This window comes from Pieris brassicae, chromosome 1 (assembly GCF_905147105.1).
Source record: "Pieris brassicae chromosome 1, ilPieBrab1.1, whole genome shotgun sequence".
Lineage (NCBI taxonomy): Eukaryota > Metazoa > Arthropoda > Insecta > Lepidoptera > Pieridae > Pieris > Pieris brassicae.
The window spans coordinates 10,390,588-10,403,702 of record NC_059665.1 but is presented as its reverse complement, the minus strand read 5'-3'; the positions used below and the strand labels follow the sequence as shown (position 1 = coordinate 10,403,702).

At 34.5% G+C, this 13,115-nt stretch overlaps 3 protein-coding genes across 10 annotated transcripts; 2 read left to right on the top strand and 1 right to left on the bottom strand.

The window, feature by feature from the left end:
* The first annotated feature begins 80 nt into the window (after window positions 1-80).
* LOC123706983 (pre-mRNA-splicing factor 38B) lies at window positions 81-3,711 on the top strand. 3 transcript variants are annotated; one of them, XM_045656706.1, is made up of 7 exons: window positions 81-601; window positions 1,670-1,798; window positions 1,906-2,030; window positions 2,292-2,427; window positions 2,660-2,873; window positions 2,948-3,106; window positions 3,471-3,711. In XM_045656706.1, the coding sequence occupies exons 2-7, from the start codon at window positions 1,744-1,746 to the stop codon at window positions 3,643-3,645; spliced, it is 864 nt and encodes a 287-aa protein (XP_045512662.1). In that variant the 5' UTR covers window positions 81-601; window positions 1,670-1,743; the 3' UTR covers window positions 3,646-3,711. The 3 variants fall into 3 exon arrangements, with proteins under 3 accessions (XP_045512662.1, XP_045512671.1, XP_045512653.1); XM_045656697.1 differs by lacking the exon at window positions 81-601 and adding an exon at window positions 1,409-1,592; XM_045656715.1 differs by lacking the exons at window positions 81-601; window positions 2,948-3,106; window positions 3,471-3,711 and adding an exon at window positions 1,408-1,592 and having other exon boundaries at window positions 2,292-2,431; window positions 2,660-2,855.
* An 85-nt stretch (window positions 3,712-3,796) lies between these two features.
* On the bottom strand, window positions 3,797-6,228 carry LOC123706977 (glycine--tRNA ligase). The gene has a single exon (XM_045656683.1). It carries the CDS (start codon window positions 6,097-6,099, stop codon window positions 3,895-3,897), a length of 2,205 nt encoding a protein of 734 aa, XP_045512639.1. The 5' UTR covers window positions 6,100-6,228; the 3' UTR covers window positions 3,797-3,894.
* Window positions 6,229-6,722: 494 nt separating this feature from the next.
* Window positions 6,723-12,774, top strand: LOC123708578 (homeobox protein extradenticle). Of its 6 annotated transcripts, none has more exons than XM_045659366.1 (8): window positions 6,723-7,151; window positions 7,245-7,397; window positions 8,324-8,502; window positions 8,842-8,942; window positions 9,385-9,535; window positions 10,257-10,353; window positions 10,518-10,696; window positions 11,448-12,774. In XM_045659366.1, the coding sequence occupies exons 1-7, from the start codon at window positions 6,893-6,895 to the stop codon at window positions 10,694-10,696; spliced, it is 1,119 nt and encodes a 372-aa protein (XP_045515322.1). In that variant the 5' UTR covers window positions 6,723-6,892; the 3' UTR covers window positions 11,448-12,774. The 6 variants fall into 6 exon arrangements, with proteins under 6 accessions (XP_045515322.1, XP_045515340.1, XP_045515331.1 ...); XM_045659384.1 differs by having other exon boundaries at window positions 6,725-7,151; window positions 10,521-10,696; XM_045659375.1 differs by lacking the exon at window positions 9,385-9,535 and adding an exon at window positions 9,205-9,355 and having other exon boundaries at window positions 6,731-7,151; window positions 10,521-10,696.
* Window positions 12,775-13,115: the final 341 nt, after the last annotated feature.

The following is a 13,115-nucleotide window of genomic DNA, read 5'->3' as shown; positions in this document are numbered from 1 at the left end:
TGTATATAAATAAGACTTAATACTGAGGAGTGTTGCCTAAGTGAATTCAGCATGCAATTCTCAACCCTGAGGTCATTATTTCCAATCCTGTCTATCCTTTTCTATCTATATGTAGATTTAACACTGGCTAGTACCAGAAAAACATTGTCACGAAACAAGCATGTCTTAGAACCAAAAAGTTAAGGTATATTGGACACAGAAGACTGATTACCTTTTTGCCTTTTAGAGAAAATAAACCAGCACAAAAACTTATCCAAATCCCAGACCTAAAAGTTTGTATAGCCCCAGTTTTTTTTATATGTTAATAGTTAATACCCCCATAATTAATGATTTAACATATTGTCCATTCATTTTATAGAGTGTAAGATGTATATTAACTCATTGTAAATTTATTAACTAATTTGAAAATGTATAATAGACTATGATATGCCTATTTCATAACTCCTTGATGGAGCAAACTAATTCACTGTAATATTTAAGGATTTTTAAGCCATTGATTATTTCATCTTCATGAACAAGAGATTAAGTTTACGATAGTGCAACCAGTTCTAATGCTAGCATGATGGTGGACGGTTCTATTTTAGGGGACTGGGCTCTGCAGGTGAGGAGCTATTTTAAAACACTGACTTCACTGTGCGTGTCTAGATGAGATATACCTTTTCAGTTCTCATAACAGAAGACAATCATTTGTTATAACATTTAAATAGACAATTAGCATTTCAATTTTCGAAACTGTCACTTCAAATGACACATTACTTACACATTCAAACTACAACCCGCGTATAATTAATTTTGCTTGAAAATAGGATAATTACTTATATTTTCGAACAATTAGAAGATTTTTTTTTATATTAAACGAATTAAGGGGTACTGGAAACCTTTGACATTAAAACTAGACTAGTAGGCTGTAGACTAGCTCAGCCAATCGGCTTATTTAATGAGAAAAAAATTGTGGTATAGCCTAGTCACAAAATAACTAATATAATAATTAAAAAGATTTATTGGTAAAATTACGTTGAGTTTAAAAAGTCATTTTCAACATGCGAGATTTTACTGAATTTGTATATCTTTTCAATTACTCAGGCTTGTTTGTTGAAAATATGTCAGAGGCAAGAGCTGGGTGCTAATAACGAAATAATATTGTCTTGGTGCTATGGGTGTTTCTAAATGATGCATCATTATTTTACATAGTTCAACATTTCATTTATATTTGATTTTTTAATGCAAATTCCAGATTGTGCTTTGTTTGACGATTTAATATTTTAATTGTGGATCGCGATTCCAATATTTAAAGAGTGAATTGTCAATTGATTTGTATGTATTTTTATATATTATATGCATTAATGAAATTTATGTCAGTTCGTCGGTCTAACGTCATTTATTGTCAATGTTGTAGTAATGTCATTTTCTTAGGATGTTATAACTTGACAGTTGTGTGTGGTTGTGTCCGAGCGTGGTAAAAATGGCTTTGCTCTGAATGTGAAAATTTTATTTGTCATAATACTGTTAGTTGGCGAGAGTTACTGAATTTTTATATCGTTTTAATTGCTTAGAATAAGGATTGTGTGTTGAGAATATGTCAGAGGCGGAAGGTGGGTGCCTATAACGAGATAACTTTGTCGTGGCGTACCTATGGGTGTTTCTAAATGATGCATCATGCTTTTTACAGATTTCAATCAACAAAAGCCAACTAAAACTAGTAAGCAGCATAATGTTCTACCAATATGGGGTAATGAACAGACTATGAATCTGAACCCTTTAATATTAGCGAATATTCAAGGTTCTAGCTACTTCAAAGGTAGGTAAGCAAACTTAACAACACACAGAGGTTTGATGTTTCAGCATCTATTAGTTCAGGCTGTACACTGTATTCATTCATCTAAGTAATCTATTGGTTTCTTGCAGTTCATCTTTTCAAGTTAAAAACTTACCATGAGGTGGTGGATGAAATTTACTACCAAGTGAAGCATTTGGAGCCATGGGAACGGGGCAGTCGCAAGACCGCGGGCCAGACCGGCATGTGTGGCGGCGTGAGTATGTTAATGAACTAAAATTTCTTATGTGTTACTGTATATAATACTACATATCCTTTTGTTAAAACAGTTGATAGTTTATTTCAGAAATTCAACATATTTTTTTCAACATTAATTAAGGGTATCTTTATATATTTTCATTTAAAAAAATAGAGAAATTTATATCTCTAAGTTACAGTATTTGTAATTTTAATTTCATTTACCATAAGTGTAACTATTAATTCTTCCTATAAATTTATGTGATTATTTTTGACGCAGGTAAGAGGAGTAGGCGCAGGGGGTATTGTTTCTACTGCATTTTGCCTTTTGTACAAATTGTATACTTTGAGATTGACTCGTAAACAGGTGAATGGACTTCTTCAACACTCAGACTCACCCTACATCAGAGCTCTTGGTAGGTATGATATATTTTTTAAATGTATTTCAACTTACTTTTACTTTGTAAGCAAAGCAACACAAAAAAAATCACAAATAAATTAGCTCTTGCTCTTACTCACAACTTATCTTAGAAAAGAAATGCTATAATAAGTTAAGGGGTGTAGATAGTAGTTCATACTTTTTTAATAAGATAGTTAATTTTATAATATTTATTTAAAAATAATTACTAAATCTTTTTTTATATTCAGGTTTTATGTATATTCGTTACACTCAGCCACCTGCAGATCTGTTTGATTGGTATGTGGACTACCTAGATGATGATGAAGAGGTGGACCCGAGAGCCGGTGGAGGTGGCACAACCACCATAGGTGCCTTAGTACGCCAGATGCTCATTAAGCTAGATTGGTTCAGCACTTTGTTTCCAAGAATTCCTGTGCCTATTCAAAAACAGATTGAGCAAAAGTAAGATATTTTTAAATTTTGTTTTATATTACTGTTGTATTAAATGAATGTGTTTTAAACTTTATATCTTTTAGATTAGCAGAACACAACAGACAAATGGTACCCATAAAACAACCAGCAGCTAACTACCGAACAGGTAATACAAGCAATTACAACCAAAATCGTCTAGATGTTGATAGAAGAGAACATGATGACAGAGACAAAAGAGATTATGGAGATGGCGATAAAGATAGGTAAAGTATTTTAAAAGCTTTCTCACAACACTTATTGATTGTAAGCTAAATATGTCTATACAACATAATCAAAAGCTGTTCAACTTTTTGTCAGGGTTTTAGATAAGTAACAGTTTATATATAGAAAATATTATTACTGGGTTATATTTGATGGGATATATATTGTTAGCTGAGCTACAATACACTTAAATTCTTAATAATCTCTAATTCATAGACATATTGATTGTAATGAGGTTACAACTGCATACTTTTCAATTCCTATTCTCAATTATATTAACATTTCCTATTTCTAATAGCTATCTTAAGATACGCCACTTATTACAGCTGATTCGAGTAAATGATTAAAAATTGTTTGCTTTTTCAGATATGCAAAAGACCGAGCTAGACGTGATGATAGGGATCGCGATCGCAATCGTGACCGTGATCGCCGAGACCGCGACCGTGAAAGATACCGCGACCGGTCTCGCGATCGCCACAGGGAGAGGTCGAGAGAACGCGTTCGACATAGGTCTCGTTCTAGAGATCGTCGTTATAGATAATGAACATTTTTACCTCTATTTTGTTTACATGTAATTGATAATTAAAATAGATATGGTGTTCATTCATTATTTTTGTTTATTAAAACTATATACATGTATACTAAACATTTCAACCAACAAAAATGATTGAAAACCAAGAAAGAAAATACAGTTCAAATCATATCTATTTATGCTTAATAAATAATATGAATAAAAAAGCAATTTTTTAAGGTATTGAATACAAGCATCTGTTCAAACAACATTTATAAACTATGCAGCAACACCTTTCACTGTTTCTTGCTGTTCAAATTTTGGATATTTCTCTTCTACATTTGACCATGATATTTTACTATTAGACAAGTCTCTTACTACTTGAGGCACATCAGACAGAAGAAGACGAACTTGTCCCATTCCATCTCTTTCTCTCAATGTTACAGTATGAGGCTCTGGTACTGTATCAAAATCAACAGTTACAGCATATGGAACACCTAGTTCATCAGTTCGGGCATATCTTCTTCCAATGGACCCAGAAGAATCATCTACTTTGTGGGATACATCCACTGCTGTTAGTTCTTGTGATAATTCTTTTACAAAAGGTTGAAATTCTGCATTTCCACTGAGAGGTAAAACAGCACATTTCATTGGAGCAACACTTGGGGGCAGTGAAAAATAAGTTCTTTGCTCATCACCTTCTCTCAATTTAAAATTATGCTCTAAAATGCAATAGAGGATTCTTCCAATACCAAAAGAAGGCTCAATAACACTAGGTATAATTTCTTCAACATGAACCGTTTTCTGAATCTTTTTTACACTGACCAAATCGGAAGTGAGTGTAAAGTCTCCCTTTGCAGTGACCAGGGTAAATTCTCCACAACTTTCAAGTTTGCTTTCAAGTTGCTCCAATTCTGAAGAATCTAAAGCTAAAAGTGTATCATTGATTGCCTTAGCATCTTTTTTAAATTGCTTTCCAATTGCAGCTTTGTTAGTAACAGCTTCCACAACATCTATCAGTTTAGGAGCTGGTAATTTCTTCTCAGCAGCAAGACGAATGCCAGTTGCTTTAGTATGTTGCGTTAAATCATATGCTGATCTGTCCGCACATCCAACACATTCTATCCATCCATAACTAGAAAGGCACTCAGCATCCCAGCAATCACATGCATAATGTGCTATTTCATTGCTCATATGCTGTCTGAATCGAAGTTTCTTTTGGTCAATGCCAACAGCTAGCATGTACAAGTGAATTCTAGCCATAAAGTATCCAAGTGTTTCATTGTTAACTATTCCTTTGGAAACTGCTTCACCAATTGTCATTATCTCAGCAGCTTTTCCTTGCTCTTGGTTATCAGCAGAGTAAAAGAGCATTTGAGTATCTTTTACAGAATCAAATTTAGGGTGGTCTTTTGTGTCACAAAAGTGTTCAATCTCACACATGGTAAATTCTCGAACTCTGAGAAGACCAGAACGAGGAGATATTTCATTTCTAAATGAATTACCAATTTGTGCTGCAGCAAAAGGTAGTCTTCCTTGATTAAACTCCAGCAATCTCTTAAAGTTTACAAAAATACCTTGTGCTGTTTCTGGTCTTAAGAAGCCTTTTACTAATCCTGATGGCCCAATTTGAGTATTAAACATAAGGTTGAATTCAATAGGTGGGCTTAAATCATTACCACTAACTGGAGATTTCATATTAAATCTCTTCATCAATGAGGACATATCATCAGCAGTCATTCCATCAAGTTTAACAAGGATGTCTTCAATTTCAGCTTTAAGATCAGGTTTAGAATTTTTTTCACTTTTAATTTTCTCTAAATGAGCCTTTATCAAGTGATCTAATCGAAAGCATTCTCCAGACTTAACATCCTTAGTCATGAGATCAGCAAATCTTTCCACATGCCCAGATGCTTTGAGTACTGGTTCAGGAGTTAAGATAGAGCAATCAACCTCAAGCATCTGTTCCTGAAGAATAAAATACTTTCTCCATAACTGAATCATGTTACTTTTAAGCGCACACCCCATTGGACCAAAGTCAAACTGACCTGTAATGCCCCCATATATTGCAAACGATTGATCATAGAAAAACCTCCGCTTAATTAAATCTTCCATTTTGGCTCTATCAAACCACTCTTCTGTAGGTGCAAGGCTTAGTTCTTTGTCTTCTAATGTCTTTTTTCGTGTCTTGAGTTCAGCGACAGCCTTTTTTATGTCTAATTCGGGAGCCTTTTCTTCTTTGAGTTTCCGAACTAAATCACCCTGCTCTTTGACATTTGCTCGCAAAGGTGCAAGGATTTCCTCAATTTTAGGATCTGCCATAATTATTTCTCGAAACGGATGCTGGATCTTAATTTTACGGTGAAGCTTATTGCTACCCCACTTTGGAACACTCTGCGAAAACCTGATTTGAAAAGCAGCTCTTTTAAACGATTTGCTAATTGATACACTACAATTGTATACTGAGCTGAATATATGTCTCATTTAATAAAGATGTATAATTTCCTTTAAGGTTCACATATGGTGAGCCGGGAGTAAAGGAATTCGACGTGTTTCCAATTCACGTTTTAGTGTCTCGTTAGTCAAATTCGCTGACGAAGTCTCAAGTAATGATTAGTTACTTCAAGTTTCAACGTCACAATTAATATTTTTTTCGTATTGACAATTTGCTAATCCTTGGCCAACATACATGACGTCTGACGCCCGTCACATTAATGTTACCAAATGATAAAATAAAAAAGAACACTCAAAAAGAAAATTACGAACTAATATTATGAACGAAACGAACGAAATATAAAAAATACTGCTACAAAATATCAACAAATAACGCTATCAAATTGAAATCGAGTAACTACAATAATGTAACGATATTTTTCCGAAATTATTTAAATTAGTGTTTTGGGTACTTATTTTCACAAATATATAGAGTCAAGACGCCCTTTCTAACATACCAGACAGCATTATTACAGAGAATTTTAAAGGAAAAAAGTAATCATTCATATCTCAAACCGGTTTACTCTGTATTATCTGTCAACGGAAGTAACATGTTGTTTCTCTTTCTCTTACATATACTACTAGCGAGACAAGGCTAGTTTTAATTATTTGTTTTCTTTTTCAATATTACATATTGACAGCACAAAGGCAGCGGCCATCTTACTTTTATTACAGAGGGAGAAGCCCTAGATTTTTACGTATTTCTGTTTTTTACAGTTGTTAGTGAAATTAATTAATTTATATCCAATCGTGTATACTGCTTTAACTTAAGTGTTAAGTTAAAATGGATGATCCTAATAGAATGATGGCCCATAGCGGTGGCCTCATGGGACCGCAGGGCTATGGTTTGCCTGGTAGCGAAGGTACTCCTACTACAGGCGACAATGAGGCAAGAAAGCAGGATATTGGCGAGATATTACAGCAAATAATGAATATAACAGACCAGAGTCTAGATGAAGCTCAGGCGAGAAAGCATACTTTAAACTGTCATAGAATGAAACCTGCCTTGTTTTCAGTGCTGTGTGAAATTAAGGAAAAAACTGGTAACGGATTACTGTATATAAGATCCATTTCTTAAATGTTTATGATGATTAGGCCTCAAATTACAAATGATCTTTATAATTTACTTTGTATAGTTCTGTCGCTTCGCAACACGCAAGAAGAGGAGCCACCAGACCCTCAGCTGATGAGATTAGATAACATGTTGATAGCAGAGGGTGTAGCTGGTCCTGAAAAGGGTGGAGGTGCAGGTGCTGCAGCCTCAGCTTCAGCTGCTGCCGGAGAATGGGGTGTGTACCAAACATATTAGTCTATTAGGCTCAGTTTAGATCAATTTAAAATCAATTTATTTAGATGTTCTAGTCTTTATTATAATAGTGAAGCCCATGTCTTGTAAGATTTTTCACAAACTTCTGATTGCATAGTGGGCTTCATTGAATTGCTTTTAGGTGGGGGTTTATAAAAGCTATGCACAATAAGATTTTATGTAATACATGCATGATTTAATGAGTTCAGTTATATGGGTTATTCAGAATTCTAACATAAATGGATAATTTATCTAAATATTATTGAGTATTCCTCATTTTAATTGTACTATCATTTATTTATCTAGATGTTATAAATCAGAGATTGTCTTTTTATTGATTTTTTAATAAATTATTAACCTGTCAAGATACTTTAAGTATTTATCTGGATAATTTTCAACATATCCTACACCATACATTTATTTAAGTGAACTACAAAATAATCATTCAAACATAAAAAAAAAATATTTAAATACCAATATAAACTATTTATTTTGATTACATTATTTATTTGTCAGGTGTTGTTCATGTTTTCTTAAGTGATTTTTAATTCAAAAGTTTAAGCTAAATATTAAATAGTATTTCTGTGTGTATATGTTTTCTACAACAAGTTAAGCGTTCTCAGACTCACACTACTGAAATACTTGATCCTATTTCAGAGTATAGAATAAATAATGCATGATGGAGCATTTTCAAAATAATTATGTACAGAGATGTATTTAATGTAATTAGTTTTAATTATTTTAAAACACAATCTTACTATTTAAACAAATCACATATTGCAGTTATCATGCTTTTAAACTCTGTATTATATGTTATATATTAAAAGGGAGTAAAGCTTATACATGTAAATATATACTAATACATGGTACGGAGTTGCATGAGATGTTTTTTGTCCGCTGCAACTTAAGGCACTGTGGCCCAAGCAGATAACGCGATCGAGCACTCGGACTACCGTGCGAAGTTGGCGCAGATCCGTCAGATCTATCATCAGGAGCTTGACAAATATGAAAATGCCTGCAATGAGTTCACTACTCACGTCATGAATCTCTTAAGAGAGCAGAGCCGTACTCGGCCAATTACTCCAAAGGTTAGTTATTTCTGTCTGTTAGTCTAATTAAAACCCTTTAATAATCCACTGAGTTACACCTCTCTTTTAGTTTTGTTGGTTTGACTATATATAGAAAGAAGATATATATAGAGTATACAAAGATCTTAGTTTTATCTATGTTTTTGAAAAAGAACAGGATCAAAAATAGGGTGTGATCCTCACACTCATCATGCAAATCAGGAGAGTATAGGCATTTATTTAGAGTTTAAAGTCTGTCAGCTATACCTGTTTGAAGGCCTAACTTATAAATTAACTTCATAGTATTTTTGCAAGTCTCCTGACTGTTTTGTATATATGATGCAATTCTATACATTGTAGGAGATTGAGCGTATGGTGCAGATTATTCACAAGAAGTTCAGTTCCATACAAATGCAGCTGAAACAATCGACTTGTGAGGCTGTCATGATACTCCGTTCACGGTAATAACTTTATATTTTCGTTGCGTTATACATATTTTATAGTTGATTTTGAAAATAAATTTAAGGAAAATATACTTAATAACAATTTTTGTGCGCTTATTTTATATATATATATTTTATTTCTGTAAAGTTCTTTGAATGTCAATGAAAGCATATATTTTTATTATTTTATATTTTTTATTTATCCTAAAAGTGAATGATAATTAGCCGCAAAACAGCAACTTGGTCCCAGCTCAACCTCTGCCTCGATTACCGCTTGCAGTTTCCTGGATGCGCGCCGAAAGCGCCGCAACTTCAGCAAACAAGCGTCGGAGATTCTCAACGAGTACTTCTACTCTCACCTCTCCAACCCCTACCCCAGTGAGGAGGCTAAGGAGGAGCTGGCTCGCAAGTGCGGCATCACGGTCTCACAGGTAACATCTGCATATTGCCTGCCTTTCAGCATCGTCGACGCCAGGAGGAAGAGGAGGAACTTCAGTAAGCGAGCGCTGGACCTCCTTAACGATTACTTCTACTCGCACCTCGCTAACCCTTACCCTAACGAGGAGGTCAAGTCAGAGTTGTCCAGGCAGTGCGGCATTACGGTGTCACAGGTACTCTAAAAGTACTAGGTTTCATGGATATGTGACTGGTAGGTTGTATGGTAAGCTTTGTCTGTGTTTTGAAATTGTAAATAAAACAAACTAAAAAAAAACATATTTTATGCGTATTTTGAACGAAAGTTTGCGAAGCTTCTAGCGTTTATTATTATATACTGAATACATTTTAAGACTTAAGAAAACACGCGTGCTTTACAGCGTGCGTGGTTACGGTGACACGCGAAACGTCGGAATTTAAAATTATGTAAATAATTATAAGTTTATAATAATAATACATAGCTTCAATCCGTTTAAAAAGTATTTTCTTAATGTGGAAAAGCTTTTTAAGACTATTTTTTTTTTAATTTTACACATTCACTTTAGCGTGACCGTCTCCGTAAATTTTATTTTATATTAAAATTAATTGCTAACGTATAATAACAATAAACAGACGTGGAAATTTGTTTATCTGCTCCTTGGGATCTGCCTTTTGGGAAATCAAACAACAAAATAAAAGTTATGTAATTTCATTGCGATTTACCTCGATGGCTGAATATGTGCCACAGTCCGCTTCTCTAGGCATTATAACCCTTTGCGAATTAGCGCCCTGTTGAATCTGCTCGAAACGGAGTCACCAGACTAAAAAAGAGCGCAAGTGAGGAGGTCAATGGCCGGCAACTAACACAGCAGTCCCGTACACTCATTTGCACTCCTATTTTATAAAATTAATCTACAGGTCTCCAACTGGTTCGGCAACAAACGTATCCGTTACAAGAAGAACATTGGCAAGGCACAGGAGGAAGCCAATCTCTACGCCGCGAAGAAGGCTGCTGGTAATTATTGCTTCAATTCTTAAAATTTTCTAAATATCTGATGGACTTTAAATGACCGTATAAAAATTTAGATTTATGTATGTCTATGCATTAACCATGAAAGATTAAGTTCTATACACGCATGTGTTCATAATGAGGTATTATAATGTGGGGGCGACCTGCAGCAGGCGCATCCCCGTATTCGATGGGGGCGGCGTCGGGCACGGCCACGCCCATGATGTCTCCGGCGCCCACGCAGGACTCCATGGGCTACTCACTGCCGGCCCCGCCCTACGACCAGCCGCAGCCGCCCTACGATGGCTCCATGGGATATGACCCTATGCACCAGGATCTTTCGCCATAGGTGATTACTTTTATTCAGATTATATTAGAATGTATTATGTGCCAATCAAGTACCTGTAATCATTAACTATTGACTAGCTGCCCCCAACACAAGTTTGGGGGCATTTTCTCTTTCAACTAGATAAATCCTTTTTTTTGTGTAATGCCTTCTTTCTTTTGTCTGTCTTAATATAAACGATGTGGTATAGATTATTATATTGAATCTGTTTTTATTGAGTAGACTCATTTAACTGATTTTAATAATGATTTCAAATAACAAAAGATTATGCATTGCTTTTAGGTATTTTAAATGATTACGAGTTGATGAACCACCTTTTTTATTCTTAAGTGAAGAAATATTTAGGTAAAAATAAAGTTTATTATTAGCTCAAATAAATTTCAGTTCAATATAACAAAATTCAAGTCCCCATGTAGAGAGAGAATAGTGAATAGTTGTTACTAGAGAAATAATGTGTTAATTATGTATTATTAAGATACTTATAATACTGAATATTTTATGGAGGAGTAAGGAGGCACAGCATATGTATACAGTGTGTTTCTCGTAAAGTGTCTTGGCCTCCGGAACGAAAACCTTCAGCACCACCCACCAATTGTTGGCTTTCTTCAACAGCAGATTTTCCTCCATTTACATTATTTACAGCATAATTTATTATGTAAATAAATGATTGTTTGTTACATTGGGTATGTACTTTGGTAACATTTCAAAATGTACCAAAGGCCCTTTCAATTGTTAAATGTGAATACCTCTCAAGGTGTGGCGTTACCTCGCCGCGGCAGGCGCTGGGCGTGGCGGCGCAGACGGCGAGTAACAACATACTTGTACCATGTCCCGGCATTGTAGCATTCACTGTGACCCAGTATTTCTTTAAAATTATTTACACGAATTACACTCTAAGGATTTTTATACACAAGTTATTCAAGTCATTGCTTCTCTAAATTAAACTATAATTTATTATTTAATGTGTAAATGTGTCTTTAAAATGGGGAACGATCACCTCGAAGGCCTACACAGCAACGAGAATGTATCCTTTGTAATAGGAATTATGTGTAGTCCCGTTTATTTAGTGAAGTAATGTAGTTTTTACATCAAATTCGATTCGTGTAATTGCAGCAAGTATTATTTGGCATTATTTCGGCAGTATTAGTGTTAATTGTGGCGGGATCTCGATATTCACCGCATCTACGGTGGAATATAAATATACGATAGTTTTAAGTTAATCTAAGGTAGTATAAGTTCAGATATTTTGTGCTGAATAGTATCCCTTGCATGGCTGTCAGATTTTATCGAAGATGAAGATCTGTGTTTGACTAACGCCCACGCAAATTATATTTCATTATTATATAGTTTTAAGGCAAATTTTTAGCCTCCAATATCAAGGAACTGATTATTAACAATGAATTGGATTTCTCAACTAAATAATGATGAATTTTAAAATTGTATTCTTGCCCGTGCCAGCCACCAAGGGAGGAACTCTAAGTGTGCAATTTAATAAGTAGCGATGGTTGTGTTAGGCGCACACTGTACTTGTCACGCGGGCAAATTACTTAGTTTTTTTATTTACATTTGTGTGCACTAAAGTGGTGAGAAAGGGCGTTGTGAATGGACTGTTTCTTTTTTCTAACTATATATTTAGTTCGATATTTAATCCACGTTTCTTGACAGTGATGTCAAGTGTCAAGTGTACAGTCCATTCTCTACGTCTATGGTTGAGAGTGAACATCGGCTATTGTGTGGTGCTATAATGTTACTAGCACAAAGTATTTTTTTTAAAGATAAGTTTCTTGAGAACGCAGACCTAACGAATATACGATTAGAATTTTATGGAAACGGCATAAATAGATGTAAGTAATGTTCGAAATCAATATATCTGAAACAGTATACGAGAAAAAGATTATTTGATCATGTTTTACTTCGCATTAGAATCGCGTCGCTGTTACGTCCCTTTGTAAATTATTTATTTAAATATTATATCTAATTATATTACAATGTATTACGAACGCAGCGGCGCGTGAACACCATGTATACGAGTTCGATGTTATTGACAATCAGATTGATGAAATACATTTTTTGTGTAGTTATTGGGAGTTTTATTTTAACCTTTAATCTAACATCAATAGATTTTTAGATCCTTCTTGCGGCCAGGGTTATAGTTGGCTTTGCATTTAGAACAATTATTGCCATAATAAACTTAGAATTAATTATGTGTTTTGGCCACATATTGCCATCATATATAAAATATAACCGTCATTATAACAACGAATAAGAAAAAAATATTCATGCGCTATGAGGCCGCAATCCAAGGCCTCAAGTTTTATGGTTTCTGTTTTCATTAAGTGATCATTCTTATGCTAGACCCAGGATGATATATGATATTTCGTTTCCTCGAGAAGTTTACCTATACTGTAAGAGCAAAATGAAC

Excerpts from the sequence above, each read along its gene's own strand:
- LOC123706983 (XM_045656697.1), top strand. Across the intron at positions 2,031-2,291 it reads AGACCGGCATGTGTGGCGGC|GTAAGAGGAGTAGGCGCAGG; the intron begins GTGAGTATGTTA and ends TTTTTGACGCAG. Across the intron at positions 3,107-3,470 it reads GGAGATGGCGATAAAGATAG|ATATGCAAAAGACCGAGCTA; the intron begins GTAAAGTATTTT and ends TTGCTTTTTCAG.
- LOC123706977 (XM_045656683.1), bottom strand. The coding sequence starts at position 6,099 with ATGAGACATATATTCAGCTCAGTATACAATTGTAGTGTATCAATTAGC.
- LOC123708578 (XM_045659366.1), top strand. The coding sequence starts at position 6,893 with ATGGATGATCCTAATAGAATGATGGCCCATAGCGGTGGCCTCATGGGA. Across the intron at positions 8,503-8,841 it reads CTCGGCCAATTACTCCAAAG|GAGATTGAGCGTATGGTGCA; the intron begins GTTAGTTATTTC and ends TATACATTGTAG. Across the intron at positions 10,354-10,517 it reads CGCCGCGAAGAAGGCTGCTG|CAGGCGCATCCCCGTATTCG; the intron begins GTAATTATTGCT and ends GGCGACCTGCAG.